This window comes from Ceratotherium simum, chromosome 24 (genome assembly GCF_057802395.1).
Source record: "Ceratotherium simum simum isolate JZ-2026a chromosome 24, ASM5780239v1, whole genome shotgun sequence".
NCBI classification, from domain to species: Eukaryota; Metazoa; Chordata; class Mammalia; order Perissodactyla; family Rhinocerotidae; genus Ceratotherium; species Ceratotherium simum.
This window is the reverse complement of record NC_141923.1, coordinates 30,630,109-30,648,985: the sequence shown is the minus strand read 5'-3', so window position 1 is coordinate 30,648,985 and position 18,877 is coordinate 30,630,109. Positions and strand designations below refer to the sequence as shown.

At 46.8% G+C, this 18,877-nt stretch overlaps 1 protein-coding gene across 4 annotated transcripts in view; it reads right to left on the bottom strand.

The window, feature by feature from the left end:
- The window catches only part of DPF3 (double PHD fingers 3), a 241,609-nt gene that overhangs the window by 95,030 nt on the left and 127,702 nt on the right, over positions 1–18,877 (bottom strand). For 2 of the 4 annotated variants that reach the window (XR_015556157.1, XM_087448284.1), the window contains exons 4-6: positions 11,276–11,403; positions 5,318–5,410; positions 4,905–5,000 (exon numbers count right to left, since the gene is read on the bottom strand). Coding sequence is in view for 2 of the 4 variants with exons in the window: in XM_087448284.1 (XP_087304410.1) it covers positions 4,905–5,000; positions 5,318–5,410; positions 11,276–11,403 (317 nt within the window). In the remaining 2 variants the exon portion in view is untranslated. The remainder of the gene's footprint in view (positions 1–4,904; positions 5,001–5,317; positions 5,411–11,275; positions 11,404–18,877) is intronic. The other 2 variants (XR_015556158.1, XM_014784367.2) reach the window with 1 other exon arrangement.

The following is an 18,877-nucleotide window of genomic DNA, read 5'->3' as shown; positions in this document are numbered from 1 at the left end:
CAAGCAATGTTAGGTTTCCCATTTGGCACTTGATGAAACAGGTTCTGAGAGGGTTTGTGACTTGTCCACAGTTACAGAGGCAGTAGAAGGAGCAGACCCAGATTTCCAGACACTGTTATAGAAAACTTTGAAGCTGACTGTCCAAAAGAAACCACTCTTCCCTCTCTGACAACAACCCTCCCCACTCTACCTCCCCATTCACACGCTGCGGGACCATGGCAGCCATGATTGTACCACACGGCACTTGCCCCACTGGCCACAGTTGACTGGCTGCTCAGGAGTAGACACCTGACCCAAGCTGGGCCAATCAGATTCTACCACCAAGGGACTTGGAATTGGGAAACAGTGACTCTAGTTAGTACAGGTCACTTGAACTGGGGACCCATAAATTCAGCAGCTGTGGGACCATGTGCACAGAGAAGCAGGAAAGACAGTCTTGTAAGAGAAGAACGAAGGAAGGAGAAGTGGAGGCTAGAAGCTGCCTGGGTTCCTTACTTTTTCCCAACCCTAAATCCCTTCCATTTTCTTCTCCTTCTTGAGGTCTGAATCTTCAAAAATTGCTCAAATTTGGGGCATTGGCCCAGCAGCTTGTCAAATACTTCCAATTTTTGCTTAAGCCATTGAGTTTCCCAAAACTTAAAGACCCTCAACTAGGACAGACTCAGTCCCAAGCAGAGAGCTAGTTCCTCTATACCAGTTGTTCTCAAATAGTGGTCCAGGGATCCTTTCAGGGGGTCTGCAATGTCAAAACTATCTTCATAATAGTACTAAAACGTTATCTGAAATGTCCTCTCTCATTCTCTCACAAGTGCACAATGGAGTTTTCCAGAAGCTACATGACATGCTGACGTCATCACACTGTGTGCTCGTGTATTCTTAAGCTTAACAGTTTTTCTGTTTTAATTTCTAATACAGTAAATATCACTAGTTATAACCCACCAGAACAACAGCTTTTGGGCCTCTCAGTAACTTTTAAGTAAAGAATTCCTGAGATCAAAAATTGAGAACCACTGCTCTACACTCTTGTTCTTTAAAGTGTGGTCCTCAGACCAGCAGCACTGGCATCATCCGGGAGCTTGTTAACCAGGCAAGATCTCAGTCCCCACCTCCCAGACCAACAGCATCAGAATGTGCACTTTAACAAGGTCACCAGGTGCTTCACGTGCACATTAAAGTCTGAGAAGCACCCGACTACACCACAGCGCATCAATAAATACTCACTGATTGACTGATGGATTGATTAATAATACTCACAGGAATGACTGAGGAATTTCATGAATTTTAAACAGCTTTGATTTCTTGGGCTAAATTTGCCATAGAACATTTATTAATTGTTGGGTCTGAATTTCCCTCACCCCTCAGGGAATCTCCATTGTCAAAGCTCCAACAGTTGTTCTCTTTGCTTGTCTCCTCCTAACAATATCTAGCCTTTATTAAGCACTCAAAATTGGCTGTGTATTATTATCCCCATTTTAATGATGAAGAAACTGAGGCCCAGAGAACTTATATAATTTGGCCAATTATGTAACAACAGAGGTTACATAATTCACCCAAAGTCTAGTAAGTGGCGGAGCTGGGATTTGAACTCACAGTTCAAACAAGGCAGAGGCTGTTTGTATAATCACTACCTTAGCCCTGACTTCTTCAATGAGCACAGAAAGCACCTGGGGGTCTTGTTAAAGTGCAGACTCTAATTCAGTCCATCTAGGGTGAAGTCTGGGGTCCCACATTTCTAACAAGCTCCCAGGTGATACTGCGGCTACACATCCAGGGACCACACATTGAGGTGTAGGGCCTTAGACTGCCTCTCAGTCCTGTCAACAGAAATAGGAGTGATGGTCCTCCAGGAGCCAGCAGCAGCTTGAATATGCCACTTTAGAGGGTGGGTTAATTGAGGCTATGGGTGAAGCAGCTTCACACACTTATTCTAGTACAGGCAGGCTCACCCACACTCTTCCAGGTCCTTCCACGGCTCCCACCATGGGTGGCATGTCCGCAATGTCACTGCACAATGTAGAGCCATTCAACTGCCCCTTGGTCAGCATCAGGTGGGCTTGAAGCTGGTCTAGGCCCCATCCAGGCCCCTCACCGTGTTCGGGCCTTCTCTCAGCTCCCATGAAGTTGAAATATGACTTTTCTTTCTTTTTCCATTATTCATTCATTCATTCAACAAACTGGTCATTGGCTACACGCTGGGCACTGGACCAGGCACGACTCAGTGGAAAAAGCACAGACCTGTGTTCAAATCGGGCTTCTTCTTTACTAGGCTGGATGACCTTGAGCAAATTGCTTAACCTCTCTGGGAGTAATAATACCAATTTATGGGAATGAAAGAAGCAATGCTGGCCAATAGAAATATAATGTGAGCCACACGTCATTTTAGATTTTACAGTAGCCACATTAAAAAAAAAGTAAAAAGAGAAACATGCAATTAATTTTAATAATATTTTATTTAACCCAATGTATTCAAAATATTATCATTTCAATATGCAATCAATATAAAAAATATGAATGAGATGTCTGCACTCTTTTCGTACCAAGTCTTCAAAATCTAGTATTCTACATTTACAGCACATTTCAATTTGGACTAGCAACATTCCAAGGGCTCAGTAGCCACATGTGGCCAGTGGCTGCCATAACAGACAGTGCAGAAATAGAGAATGCAGTATAAATAGCTATCACTCTCTATACGGTAGCTCTTATCATAACAAGCCTCATCACATTGCCTGGTGTATGGTGAGTACACAGTAAATATAAATGGCTGCTGTCACTACTGCTGGTATTCTTAGAGAAGACACTCAATTCATATTTGCTGACTGTTAGTTCAATCGTCCAGATTTAGATTGGGAGTGGAGAAGATGTGAAGAGGACCATTCTGCACAATCTACTCAAGTAAGTGTGATTTGAGGTGAGAAAAGTGATGGAAGCAGGCCTGAAGGTATACAGCTCTTCAAGTCCACAAAAGGCCCAGAAATTCCACATTCTAAAGCCTCCTTTAATGATGGAATTAGATATTTATAATTTTGTAACCCCCAGTGAAGTCATGGGTCTAGGCAAGTTCATCAATGGCTGCTGAAACAATTAGATGAAGACTTGATGGGGAACTTTATAAGGAGAGATCAGGCTGACAACACCCAAATCCACTGATCAACTTTACCACCACCGAAAGCAGAACAACTGGTCAACATGTGCCTCCTAATGTGACACAAGAAGAAGCACACATCACCACCCAGGAAAGATACTTGCCCCCATCAAAAACATATTTACACACACACACAAATATCAAGTCTCTAATCAATCCACCAGTTTTGGTGAAATAAAGAGAATAGAGGAACACATTAAATACCACCAGTCCACCAAATCTAGAATGTGAGAAATTCCATAAGACCAATCGCCCAAGTTCTTCAACAAATAAATGGCATGGAGAAAAAAATATGTGTGTGGTAGGGTGTAGCAAGAAAGAGGTATGTTATAGAATACAAGAGGCTTAGATTTCAAATAAACCAACTGAAAAGAGGTATTTTTGGGAAAATGAGCAGGGTCTGGGTAGTAGAGATTAGAAAAGTTGTTCTTTTTATTGGGTATGATATCCGTTAGAGATATACACTGAAGTTTGTGCAGGTTAAATGACAACGTCTAGAACTTGGTTTCAAACATTCCACACACCAAAAAATCAAACAAACACAAACCAACAAAAAGTGGGCGTAAAGAATGGATAAAACAAGACAGTCACCACATTGATCACTGTTGAAGCTGGGTGGCAACTATACAAGGTGTGCAGCATCAGAGGGCTGCCCTGCCCAGACTGAGAAATTCCAGCTCTTGTCAACAGGTTGGAGCATCTTAGCTCAGTGTGGGCACACTGGACCACTTACTTGCCCCAGGTACCTAGGAACCTGCTTATAATACAGCTTTTCAGACACTACTCAGACCTCCTAAATCAGAACTTCTGGGAGTAGGTCCCAGGAGTTTGCATTTCAATAGGCTCTGCCAGTGATTCTGATGTATACTATACATTCTGATGTATAGAGAAGCTTGCCATAATTATCGCTAGACCCAAACCCACAGGGAACCCAGGACCAGCCTCTTGTCGTGGGAGGGTAAGGGTCTGCCTAGAGCCTGGAGGAGCCGGATGGGCCTAAGAGAGTTAATTCTTAGATGGAAGGTAGCAGTCCACCCCGAGGTGCCACCCCAACTGGTTATTGTCAGATGTCCTTGCAGACCCCTGAAGGTGACCATGGAAAGCCCCTTTGGGCTTGAACGTGAGGACTCTGGGGGACCCACCTGAATACCTGAGAGTACCACTCAGGTTAGGCTCCCTTCTCTCAAAGGTCACTCTTATATTTTTATTCCTTCCACCATAGATTTTCCCTCTGCCATTCCAGGCTTCTGGCCCTTTCTTGCCACATTCGAGGCCCACGGGCCTCCAAAACCCATGCTACCCCCACCTGGGAACCATCAGCTATGGTCCCCGTGCTCTCCCAGCTTGCTCCTACTCTCTGCCTAGTGAAGTGCACCCCAAAGCAGGTGTCCTGACCCTGTCATTCTGGGGCAGCCCCAGAGACAGGAAACTTGAAGCCTTCTTTTATGACCGAGTAATGGGGACAACAGTCACATTATCTTCATCTTCCACCCTCACCCTGATCCCACGCCCAACCTTTCCAGGACCCTCACCATCCCCTTGGGGCACCCTCTGCCTCCTCTTCACCCTCTTGCCAGCTCTCAATTCTTGCACGCTATCACCTGGGATCAGAGCTCTTTTGGAGTTGTCCTCTCCAAATAGTCTGCAAGACCGCAGATAGGATCTCTATCTGATCACAGGGCGACTTTGAGTCTGGGGATCAGTTATTTGTGTGGCCTCGGCCTCCCTGACCTCTTGCCTCCCTCACAGCATCCCAGCTTACCCGTCCTCTGGTCCTATTCTTTCGCTTGGGAATATCTTCTTCTAAATCCTCTTCTTCATTTCCTTCTTCTACGTTTTCATCATTTTCCAAAACCCTCTGAAATGACAAGAAAATGAATAGGATTGAGAAATAAAATGCAAAGGAGAAAACCATCAGAGGGTAGTTTGGGACTGTTCTGTTTTGTTTCTATGTTTTAACAAAATGAAGATGCTGCCATTGATTAGGAAGCAGGGCCTCCAAGATGCTCTTGAGGGTACCAACCCTCCCTCAAACCCTCGGGCCCCTTCCAGCCAAGTCCTCCCAAAACACTGACTTTTTCCAACTCTTTTCACTCAAGAAGAGTTTTCTAAAAAGAGAATACTCTGGTAGGGACACTTCTCTATGTGGGTCCAACATATTTTGTCAAAACTTACTTTCTTTAACGTAATTTTCCTTTTGTTCCTAAAGGGCCACCTCAGATATATGAAAGTATGTTTCTCCTTTCCCTGCCATTCCGGAATCCTGCCCTGTTGGATGAAAACAAGTAACCTCCTGTTCATCTGACCAGAATTTGACATGAATGTGTTGTTCATAAGTACCTATTATTATTTTTTTATGAAAAATGGATTTATATTACAGCACATTAGCTGTAATGGAGCTTAAAGATCATGAATTTAATTCTCTCTCTCCCACAGCCCTGTGAGCCACACTGCAGATGAGAACCCAATTTCCATTTTACAGGTGAATAAACTGAGGCTGAAAAGTTGTGGCAGCTCAACATCGTACAGTGAATCCTTGACCAAAGCAAGATCAGGTTCATCAGCCCGGAGTTTCCCATTGGTTCTCAGCCCTGTGTCTGAAGATCAAGGTGTGTTATGGCATAGCCTTCCTGTAGGAACCTGAGCACTTCACTCCCTTTAGGGGAGGGATGAGAGACTGTGGCAGAGGACCCAGGCCCCCAGAGTGGGAGTGGGGGAAGGAGAAGGGGCATGGAGCTCACTGGACTCCATTTCAGGGGCTCACTGTGTGACCATGGGTGAGTCATCATCTCTTCATGCCTGTTGTTCCAATTATAAAATAGGAATTCATTCATTCATTCAACCAACAAACATTTGTCTAGTGCTGACTACATAATAGGTGCTATGCTAGACAAGCCACAAAATGGCTCCAGTCCTGGCCCCAAACGGACTTTACAGTCTAGTGAAGGGAGGAAACATTTAAACAACATACATAACCATATAATTACAACTGCTAGAAAAACAGTGACAGGCAAGATCAAGCTGCTACGAGAGGGTGTTAGAAGGGAGTTTTACCTAATCTGAGGGTCAGGTAAGGCTTCCCCGCGGAAGTGACCTAAAGGAGTTGAGATATAAAGGAAAGAAAAGCCTAGCCTTGGAATGGAGACAGAGAGGAGGGAGGGAAAGTATTCTAAAGAGAGGGAACAGCATGAGCAAACTCCCTGAGGCAGGGAGAGGAACATGGCTTGTCCAGGGAGCAGAAAGTGGCCAGTATGACCAGAGCTCAGTGGCTCAGGGAGAGATTGGCTTAAGATGAGGCTAGAAAGGTTGGCGGGTACCATGTTACACAGGATAACAGCATGCGCTCGTCCTTGTGGTGATGACAAGATGCTGTGACAAGCACTCAGCTATGAAAAGGCTTAGAAAGCAGCAGGTACTGCGCTGAAGTCTGGTGTCACCATCAGGGTTCACGTGGCATTCTGGATAATGCCCTTGGCCTGTCCTCCAAGCGGGAAGCCCAGGAGTGAGTGACCAGTGACCTTCTCCCACTGCCTTCTTGTCAGAGAGCTCTACCTCATCACAGGGGTCAGGATACCACTAATTACCAAATCCTCCCAGAGAACTCAAAACAGGTCTAGCAAATTCTTCTCTGGCTTCTCTACTAGGTTTACTTGGGAAGCGAACAGCTGACAGCGCTTACACGTCTCTGGGCCAACCTTAGCCACCTGACAAAAAAGTAGCATTGTCTGCCGGACACGGCCTCTGGCCTACAGCTAGGAAACGTTGGCCCAGGCCCAGAGCAAGCCTCTTCACCCCCCTGCATCTTGGCTTCCTGAACTCTAAGTGGGAACACGGGTGAAAGTCAAGCAAGACAAGGACACACCAAATGCCCTGCAGCCTTCAGTGAAAAGTAGTACAAATACGAGGTATCGTCATTACAACTGTTGCTGCTGTCCGTACAGCCATCTTGCAAACTTTCCGGGTCTTGAAGTCATGGTAAGTTCCAAGTGCCTCGAATTTAAAGGTCATTGCCTCTGGCATCTCAGCACAATTCTGACACCACTATCATTTTTTATTAAGAAGGTATTTATTACCTGCAATATGGACTCTGGGTTGGAAGGTGAAAGACTAGTGAAAGCAGCTTGGCTAGTCCCCAGAAGTGCCATATGGCCTCAATGTCCGGGAGCAAACTGCTTCTTCCTCCCTCTCCTCACCAACTTCCCTGTGTCTCTAGAACCCCTAGCCTGTGCCCCAGGCCTCAGATGTGACACCAGTCGCCCCAGTGTTTACGTTTCCTGCAACACGGCCCGACACCAGAAGCCTCTACAGAACTCAGGAGGAGTGAGGAGTTCCTAACAAACAAAGGTCGTATTCAGGGCTCAGGCAGCAGTGGGGGCATCCGGTATAAGGACTGAAGGGCAGGGGTGTGCAACTAGAGATGCAGCCGATCCCCCAGTAACACACTTCCATCCTCTGTCCAAGGACGTTATCTGGAAAATAAACACATTTTAAAATAACTTTTCTCCCTGTTACTCTAAACAGTTTTCATGGTGATGATAACAATGGTTTGTGGTTGTGTTTTAAAAAAAAGAAGAAGGAATTCCTTTTTAAAGATTCCAATATCTCTGGCCTGGAAGACTGCAAAAATCTCCTAACCGATTCCCCTCCTTCCACTGTTGGCCCTGCATCCAGTATCCTCTCCACGCAGCAGCCAGAGGGATCCTGACGACACACAAATTCACTGCCCTGATTAAAAACCTCCAAATGGGTTCCTTTTTCATTTCCCATGAAATCAAGAGCCTCTTCCATGTCCTGAGAGACCTGAATGGTCTGGCCTCGCCCACCCCTCCAACTCCATCCTAGGCCCTTCTCTCCTGGCACCAGGCTCCAGCCACACTGGCCTTCTGTCTGTTCTTTCAACACAATGAGCTCAAACCTACCTTGAGGCCTTCAAGCACACTCTTCCTTTGCCCGGAAAGCCCTTCCCTGGGATCCTCACTTTGCTGGCTCCTTCTCATCCCTTAAGACTGAGGTTAAATCCCTTATCTCCCTTAGGACACTACCTAGAATCCAACCGTCCTCTTATACTGAATCTTCATACTCTGTCCTTTGCATGGCACTTATCCTGAAATGCAATTATTTTGTTTGTTTACTTGCTTTCTGTCTGTAGGTCACACTGGAATATAAGTATGAGCAGAGGGGACAGGTCTCTCTCTGTTTCTCTATTTCCCAGGACCCAGCACAGTGCCTGCTCAGAGGAGGCACTCAATAAACTTTGGTTGAATGAATGAATGAAAAAAAGGAACAAAACAGTCCATTTACTACATAGGTACTTTATTTTAATAATCAAAGCTAATAAAAACACATAAACTCATTTGGCTTATGGTCCCAGTTTTGGCTTCTATCACAGTAGATGGCAGCCCCATGCTCTGCATACAGTAGACACACAGTTTACATCAGGGATGATGGTAATGATGACGATTCAACAATGACAACCCATATACTGGCCCAATGCTGCCTGAGAAGAACTCGAACCCACCACCAGCTTTAAAAGAAAAGGGCTACCTGTCACTAGAGCTTCAAGGCTTCTGGACAATGGGTCTGTCCCATTCACTGATTCAGTCCCATTACACTAACTGAGCAAGACATACTCTAATGGGAAATACAGATGTGACAGATGTTGACTTCAAAGATCTGAAAGTCCAAAACTGGGGGGTAATACATGAAGAGCAAAAAAAAATCACTAGATATCCTAAATGCCAGAGGCAAGAAAAGATGCCTCTGGACGTGGGGGAATCAAGAAAGGCTTCCTGGAGAAGGTGGCACTGGGGCTGAGCCTAAAAGATGAGTGGAATTTGTATACACGGAGATAGAAGAAAAGGTACGCCAGATCAAGGGCACAGCACGAACAAAGGCACGGAGGGAAGGAGGCTGAAGAACAGATTGGGTGAAGGAGCATAGGAAATAAGGCTGAAAACCAGGTTAGGAGCAGAGTGAAGAGGCCCAAGAAGGTCACATTCATCATTTGGGATTTATTTAGTAGGAAACAAAAGTGTTTTCGCTAAGTTTTTTAGCAAGGGAGTGGCACAAGCAAAGCTTTGTTTCAGGATGAAGGGCCAGCCAGCAAAGTAGGACGTGTGGAGAGGGAAGGCCTGGGGACATGGCATCTCGGAGGAATCCGTTCACTCGTGCATCCATTCAATAAGTATTTATTGTGTACCTACTAAGGGCCAGGCTCTGTTTGGGCGCTTGAGATATACTAGTGAGCAAGGTAGACGGAGAATCCTGCCCTTGAGGAGTTTACATTCTATTGGAAGAAAACAGAAATAAACAATAACATAATAAATAAGTACATTACAAGGTATGTTATATGGTGGTAAGAGCTGTGGGAAAGAAAAGGAAAGCAGAGTGAGAATCAGGAGTGTGGGGTGGGGAGGGCACAGGATGTGGTGTTACATACAGTGGTCTGGGTTAACTTCAGAGAGAAGAGATAGGAGCAAATCTTGAAGGAGGTGAGGGTGACAGCCGAGCAGGTGTCTGGGGAGAGGACTCTGCAGGCAGAGGAAACAGCAGGAGCAAAGCCCGAGACAGGAGCGTGCTGGTGTGTTCTAGGAGCAGCAATCAGGTCGGTGTGCCTGGAGCCCAGGGAGCCAGGAAAAGAGGAAGCAGCCGAGTCAGAGAGGTAAGAGGCCCTTGACGTCTGCTCTGGGAGAACAGGGCCGGTGCACGATTTTGAGCCCAGGAATGACAGGATCCAACTTGTATTTTAAAAGGCTCCCTCTCAACCATTAGCAGGGGGCCCATTCAGAAAGCAATCAGAACAGCTCCGACAGGAGATGAGGGTGGCTGGGACCGGGGTAGCCGGCGGATGTGGTGAGACGGGGCTACGCTCTGGACATCTGTTATGGGCATAGTCGACAGGCTTCCTGATGTACTGGATGTTGGGTGCGTGCGGCAGACAGGAGTGGAAGATGACTCCAAGGTGTGTTAGAGACACAAAGGTTACGGTCAATATGGATCTTTACTAGGGCTCTAGCTCACGGGAAGTAGAGGGGGGAACAAATACTAGCCGTGTTATGACAACTAAATGCAAAACACTCCAGCGTTTATCTGAACACAGGAATGGCAGAGAAGGAGGCCGGATTCACTGATTCAGTCAACATCTTTACTGAGACCCAACTCTGCTGGGTGGGCACACGCAAGTCCCCGAGAACGCAATGGTGAACACAACGGCATGGTCCCTGACTCGATGACACTTATGAAGCAAACCAACAATCTAACTGTTATTAATGCGATTATAATGCTAATAAATTAATATATAAATATTAAATTGGATGTAAAATTAATAAATACTTAATACTATAATATATAATATGTATAACATAAAATATAAAATTTAATATAAAATATAAATTTAACAAATGTAATTTAATTTTAATAATTTATATTTAATTATTAAAAACTCTTCTGTAATATTTGTATTAATTAATATTATTAAAATACTCTGTGCCAACCATGGTATTGGAAAATGGGGATTCAAAATGAATAAATAAGAAATGGTCAGAGCACACCATCATACTCCTGCACGGTGACCCTGCGTGTGACAGCCTTAGCAGTGCTGTGCACAGAGGGTGGTGAATACACAGGGACAGGAGCCACCAACCCCACCTGCAAGGTGACTTCTACCCTGGCCTTGAAGGAGGCGTGAGTTGTGCTGTGAAAGGACTGACACGACTGGTGAGCTAGAGCCGAGGACGGGGCGTGAGGTGGAGGGCAGGCAGGGACTTCCTCGGGACTAGCCAGTGCAGACAACCCCGACGTTTCTGGACTATGGACTGTCTGCTCCACGGGGGTGAGGAATCCATCTCACTGTTGAGTTTTTCTCACCATTGTACCCTCAGGACCTAGCATGGTACCTGCTACACAACAGGCTCAAAAACTACATTTTGAATGGATAAATGGGGAGATCAAGGAGGAACAATGACTTCTGGAGACAGGTTAAATCCAAAAAGAATTTTCCAGTTTCCCGGCAACGGTGCCCCGAGGCAGTTTGAGTCTCAGGCCTAGCCCTGGAGAGGAGGACCTGAGCCACTGCTGGAGTTCTGGAAGCACAGTGGTGATGCTCTGGGGGTGTCCCAGCGGGCACAGAAATACCTGTATTTCCTGGATGCTCTCCTCCTCTCTGGCATCCACCTTCTTCTCAACCCCCTCCCCGCGGAGCAAGGCTTCCAGGGTTGTGCTCTCTGAGGTGAACCCATCCTTCTTCAGGGGCAGCTCCACTTCTAAAAAACAAGGACAGAAGAGCAGTGTCAGGCCACTAGAAGCAGGAGGAACAGGAGGGATGGCCCTTGAGGGCATGCAGGGACCAGAGCTCCCAGGGAGGACTCAGGACGGCCTGTGCTCTCTCCTCCGGGTGGAACAGGAAGACTGGAGTTGGGTCCAGCTTTTCCATCTGCAGCTCACAATCCCAGAGATAGACCCCAACCCTGCCTGCACCTTCAGAGACAGCAGAGCAGAAAGGGCATCAGATGGACACAGGGTCAGATGGCCTGGGTCTCAGTCCTGCCTTTGCCACTCTCCAGCCCTGTGACTACAGACAAGGTGCTTGAGGACCTTAGAGCCTTTTTTCTGCATCTACAAAGTGAGGATAACAATGCTCAGCCCCTTCAGGCTCCTTTTGTGGGGCACAAAAGTGTTCCTTTAATTAAAGTGCTTTGAAAATTCTAAAGCAGTACACACCAACGTTGGCCACAAGTCGTATCATCCTCTCCCTCTATCCCAACTATGTCAGGCAACTCCACGACCTCCCCTCGGCCGTGCTGGCTGCCCAGCTCCAGGGTGCTCCATGAAAAGCTATTTCAACTTGAGAGAGGCTGTGCTCATCAACCCACCAGGGCCACGAAGGCCTCTAAAGAAGGAAGGAAGAATGAGCGCAGACGCCTGACAGGCCTCCGATCAGCATCAGGAGCCGCAGTGCCTGTGCACCGGGCCATTTCTTCTGAAGACGTCAGAGTTTGACCAGCTACCTGGGGCTTGAGGTCAGGCGGCCAGGGAAGCAGTGGCAGCCAGAGCCAGCCCTGCCCACGAGAGAAACCAGAGAGGGATGCTGAGCCCCTTTCTCAAGATGTCCCCCCAACTCCTAACCCAAAAGGGCGTTGTTTGGTTTGTTGGTTTATTTCATTAAAAACAGAAACCTCAGGTATAGGTGATCATATTTGGATTTAATAGAAAATATTCCCCTAACCTCTCCTCTGATCCTGTACCTCATAGCCCCCTGGCAATTAGATGCGTGGTCCCTACCGGGTACCAGGTAAGATGGGTGCAAGAACATGAGGGAGTGGGGCCCCAGAAAACAACCAGGGGAAACAAATGCCCATTTGTAGGGGGAATTGAGAGTCTAGTATAGGGACTGTTTACAGAGGTGTGGGCAGGAATAAGGGAACAACAAGGAATGATGAAACCTCAGGGAGCTAACTGGGGAGCCATTACCACTGCTGTTCCTGGAGGGACAGAGTGTTCGCAAGAACCTGGAGAGAGTGCCAGGGCAGAGCTCCCAGTCAGCAGAAGCACCATGCCTCTGTGGGCTCGTGGGCGAGGGAACCAAGGCAGAGGGAACCGTAGCCCAATGTCTCTCTCCTTCCACCCTCATCTCTGCTCTGCCTTCCCATTGGCCAACCTCAGCTAGACACCAGAGGGCAAAGGACCCTCGTCAATGCAGCCCACCAAGGTCAGCTTCCCAGGGCACAGGGCAGTGTAAAGAAGGACAGAGAGTGGATGGTGGGGGGTGGGGGGACAAACAGATATAACCAGCACAATCAGGCCCTGCTCCACTGGGCTTTATTCTCACTCAAATGGAACTCTCCCTACCCCTTCGTCTCCTCCACCAGAACCAGATACAGGCTGACCAGTCCACAAGGATGGGGCACTTGGCATCCCATTGAAATGAAGAAACGCACACCCATGGACCAGTCCCCAGAAGAGGATGGTAGGAAGGAGAAACAGTATCTAAAGTCCCTTGAGAGATAAAGTCTTTGGGATTTTTCTCACCAAAAAGGCAAGCAGAAGTGTCACATGTGATAGTGGAAAATAACAGAGAGAAATGTGAAGGAAGAATACGGTAGGGGGTCTACTTTAGACCAGGGGGTCAGGGAGGGCCTATGTGATGAAGTTACATTGAAGTTGAGCGTCAGAAAAATCATCAACTGTCTGCTTTAATGAGCTCAGCGCGTGCAACTCCAGAGCCTGCTCCGATGACATATTACTCTCTCTCCCAAGTCAGAAAAGGCTTCCAAATATCTAATCTAAAACAATTAAAGCATGTTGCCTCATGTCCCATTCTCAGTCAAAAGAGAACAGCTGGTCACCATTCCTCAAACTTATAATAATCATGTGTATATATTTGAAGTTCATATTTTAGTATCCCCCTTAGCCTTCTCAACACTAAATAAATTCTATTTCCAGAATTGCACGGCATTTTAGAGCTGAAAAAGGCCTTACAGATCATCTGCTTTAACCATCTCATTTTGTAAATGGGTCACCTGAGGCTCAGAGAAGTTAAGCAACTTCACAGACAGCCACACAGCAGAACAAGAATGCAGCCAAATGATCTTTTCCTAGACACCATTAAGGTCATGACAAGGGCCCCACTTGTTGAACCCCTGTTAGCAGTTTGCAGGCCCAGGGTGAGCCCCAATGGGCATTGATATGTTTGTGTACATGCAGAGTGCTTGGCATGTAGTAATCATTCAAAATGTGGCAGCTGTTATTGCTACGTATCACTTAATCCCCACTGCCACCAAAGAAGTGGGCACAGTTATTATCCCATTTTACAGATGAAGACGGGGAGGTGTGGAATTTGCTTAATATGACACAGGTGGTAAGGAGCTAAGTCCAGCCTTGACCCGAATCCGCCTCCAGCACCCATTCACCTAATCTCTAGGTTGTACAGACCTCATCTTGCCTCTCTTTGGTCCTTCTTTGAAAAGTCTTTTTCCAACCTTTGTGCCTTTGCATTGCATCCCTAGACTCTCTCCATAGTTTTCATATTTTGAGATCATAGGCAGACCTTTGCTGAGGCTGAGGGTGGGTCTGTGTCATGGTTCTGGGCTCTGCTCTATCTGAACATCCTCATATGGTATTCGCTCTTCCACAACAGTTTGGATCCCACACAGAATTTTCCATCAATTGTGAACTTCCTCCTCCTCCTTCTCCTGCTCCTTCTTCCTCCCTGGCTAAATATTCCTCCATCCTGCTTTCCCATAATTCAATCTACTCTCTTGGTCCTCTGATCCTTTCCCAGATGGACACAGTATCAGAATCAAGAAGGAGAAGAGAACCAAAATGGGAGCAGTGGAATGGGCTCCCTATGTGCAAAGAGCTAGAGGGACCTCCAATGGCTTCTGGAGTGCAATCGCTTAATGAGGACAGCGGAGCACCGGAAGACAAGGGGCTGTCCCAGGGTCACAGAGGAACTTAACGGCATCCTTCTTGCCTAACGACCAAAACATTGAATAGGTTCATAGAAGTTCTGCTTTCAGGCAACCCTGGAGTCAAACCCTAGCCTGTCACGTACTAGCTGAGGGACCATCAGCTAGTTACTTAAGCTCCTAAGTCTCCATTTCCTTATGTGTTAAAATGGAGATGATCGTAATATCTCTTTCATAGTGTTGGTGTAAGGATCAAACAAGGTAATACACGACATAAAGAAACTCTGAAAGACCCACAAAAAAAACTAGGGTGAGAAACAGAGTGGAAAATGAGGCTTACCAATTTTTGTTTCATGTTTTTTTCTATTCAAAACTTAAGATTAAAAATTAGATCATATATGCAGAGAACCTGGGATATTCTAAGTGCCCTATAGAGGCTACATGTTATTATTATCAAAGTTGGAATAATGCTGATTTTAATGGTACAGCAGCACTGTCCAATAGAAATATAATGCAAGCCGCTTACATAATTTTAAACTTTCTAGTAACCACATTTTAAAAAGTAAAGAGCAACAGATGCAATTAATTTTAATAATATATATTCTGTAACCCAATACATCCAAAACATTATTATTTCAACATGTAATCAATATAAAAAAAATTACCTCAATATTTTACATTCTTTTATACACATTAAGTCTTCAAAATCTGGTATGTATTTTACACTTACAGCACGTATTCAGATTAGCCACATTTCAAGTGTCGCATGGCCACATGTGGCTAGTGGCTACTGTATTGGACAGTACAGGTTTATAGCATTAAAAGTAACATCCACTATGATTTGCTTCCAAAAATTGGAAGGACGTTAGGTACGGTTCTGCATGTTGCCTACTTAACACCTGGCCAAGCGCCACTCCAGGACAGCATTCTAGCCGACCACTGGCACACCGAGGTCTCAAAGCACCATGGGTAAGGTTTGCAAGGTCTGGGTGGTGGAGTAACCAGTGCCCTCCCAACAAACCAGCAGAGGGTACATTCTCTGGCTCCTGACCACAGGAGGTCCCAGAGTGACGGGAAAAAAAGGCATCCGGTCCAAGCTCCTGCACAATGTCCCTCCTAGACACGCTCCTTATGGAGCCCTTAGGGACTTCATTGATTGTTTTATTCTAATACACCTCATCTGGATATAGGATTTAGTAAGTCTTTAAAAGTGTATTCATTTTGACCCTTGCACAAATTTGGGGACCACATAACCTGACAGGAGCCATCACACTTTTCACATTAAAAGAAAATGGTCCAAAACACACACATAATTCATCTTTAAATTAGCCTGATTTTATACACAGGGATATAAACCCACGGATCGTTACTCTCTCCAGAGCAGCAGCAGCTGTCACCCAAGCCAGCCACCTCCCTGGGCCCCCGTAAGCAGCTCTGCCTCCACTTCTAATTGGGAACAGAGATACTCCTTGGGTGACTTCCAGCACGATCCATCACACCAGAGACGGCTTCTGTGCAAACCGAAGCAAATCGGTTTCCAAATAAGAAAAACCCTCTTAGACAAACAAGGATTGAAGGATAGAAAGTCTTTAAAAAAAAAAAAAAAAAGGAAGAAAAGCACAAATAAAAGCAAAGAAAAAAATTGCCAGTGACGAGCAATGGCTTCTCTCCAGGGCTGTGGACAGGGCAGCCATCCTCTCCGGTGGAGATCAAAGCCACAGGCTTTTGACACAGGTGCCCCAAGCCTGCCACCCCACACACAGAAAGCATAGCTTCCACTGGGTTGTTGGAGCCACTGAGCTCATTAACAGGATGCGGGTGAGATGAGCCCAAAAGTGCAACACGGGACCACAGTGAGTAATTAAATCCCAGGTCATTTGAAAATGCAAACGCCTGGATGTCACAGGCTCCCGGAGCCTCTGACTCCTTGTGCATTTTTTGGCTCAGGATGGAGGACTGGGAACCTGCAAGTTATATATGGATTATAATAAAATATGCCATATAAAAAACAGATTAAGACAGTTCTTCTTTGGGGACATATACAAAGAGAGGAGCTGTCTGTTAGCTGTCGAGTTTGCAAGAGATACCGTCTTTCGGGAGGCTGTGCTCTGCCAACAGACAGACTGCCCCAAGGGAAATTGTGGTGAAACACCCCGACAAGGCACATCCATCCGTCCATCCATCATGGGCTTTCTCTGACGCAGGGGCCTGGAGATAGAGTTATGGTACAACAGGGAGGGAGAAATCCCACAGACAATGGCAGACGATCCCCCTGCTACACCAAGAGTGCTCAGATTTTTTTTTTTCTTTACCTGCCTCTAGTTTTTCTTTAAAAATACAAATGTGCAGTTTTCTCTTCTGGATGCTTATTATTCTGAGGAGTTAAGCTCATTATATTTCCTTGGATTTATACATCAACTTACACCAAGGAACAAAGAGCTTAAGAATCATTATTTCATTTATCCCCATCAGACTCTCAGACTCATGGGGAGGCAGATGGGGGGCTACTGTTATCTCTCACTCCACAGGGGAAGAGACTGGGGGGAACCAAACCCCTGATTTCCAAAGACGGTGGCAGGTCCAGGAATCCATCTGCTCATTCTTCAGGGGTGCCCTTTTTCGGCTGCATTGACTCCCTGTTTTGTGATTCATAAAGCTCAAAATAGATGAGGTTCACATTAAGGACCCATCACCCAGGCTGCACCCAGCAGGCCCTTGTTACCACTTGTTTTAGAATCCCAGGATAGCCACACAACAGGAGGACTGATCATTCCCCCAAATGGCCTCCAGTCCCCACTCTCTGCTGTGCCTACCCACTCACCCCCCTCCTAAGCTGACACGCCAGGATGGCTTCCAGCCCCCAGCGGTCAGCCCCACAGATAAGCATCCCTCCACCCCTGAGACACAGAAAAACACGCACATTGTCAAAGGAATGGGCCACTGGGCCAGCCAGCAGACCAAGTCAATGCAGCTTAGCAGGATGGTGGGGAGGGGAAGGATGATGGGAATGGGTTGAGTGGTGAATGGTTCGAGGGAATACAGGTAACCAGAAAGTGCGAGAAGCCACTCGGGGGTGAAATCTCAGCTCTAGTACCTAAACTACACACTTGGCCTTGATCTCATCTGTAGAACTGAGAAAAAACCCACTTCCCAGTGTTGTCATGGGGCCAAATGAAATATGGATATAGAGTGTCTGCACAAGGGGGGTGCTCAATCAGTGTGGGTGCCCTTATTGTCACCTCCTAAATTCTCCTCTCCCTGCACTTCTGGCAAACCCCTCACCCTCTGACACTCTCAGACCAGAAGTGGTGAGGCACAGCCTCCCCCAGCCTGGGCCTGGGCACAGGAAGAATGGAAGCGAAGAGGAGTGGTGAAGAGGACAAGGAGCCTGAGGATGAGACAGCTCGAAGGCCGAGACGCTGGCCCTGCTGCAGTCCCAGGGTGGGCATCTTCCTGCCGATTTGGAGATCTCGGCAGAACCACATGGAAGACGCTCTGCTTTGTTCATTCATTTGACAACAATTACTGAGCACCTACTATGTACCGGGCTCTGTTCTAGGTGCTGAGGACACAGCTGTGAACAAGAGACAAGAATTCCTGCCTCACAGGAGTTAGATTCTAGTGGGGGAGAAATGATACATAAAATAAACAAGCGAGACGCACAGTATGACAGATGGTCATCAGTGCCTTGGAGAAAAACAGAGCAGAGGAGGGGATGCTGGAGTATCAGGGTGGTGGGAGGGTGGTTACACTTTTAAATGTGGCCAGGAAAGCGCAAAGCTGAAGGAGGAGGGAGGGGGCCACAGTGCTACCCAGGAAAGGAGGTTCCAGGAAAAGGAGCCATCAGTGCAAAGGCCCTGCAGCTGGCCCATCTGCTGGGAGCACGGTGGAGCGGGGGAAGAGGAGGGGCCCAGTTCAGAGAATGACAGGGGCCTTGAAGGGCCGTGAAGGCCACTGCAAGAATGCCGGCTTCCACTCTGAGTGCTATGAAGCCCTTGGAGGTTTTGAGCAGCAAGTGACACAATGATGCCTAAATTTTTACAGGATGGCTCTGAAAATAACAAAGAGGGATGAGGGCAGAAGTGGGGAGACCAGTTAGGAGTTACTGCAATGCGTGTGGAGCCCCACCACCAAGCCGGTGCTTAGGAGAGGGCCAGGCATGACACAGACGAGCCCTGTCCTCACGGCGCTTACGTCCTGGTTGCCAGATACATCGGGGATAGTACATATTGGAGAGTGGTCCCCTGGCCCCCGAGCAGGGGGCATCACCAGTGAGCCAGGACAGAAGCCAGGTGCCCAGTGCTGAGGGGCAAAGGAGCCACGCCAGAGT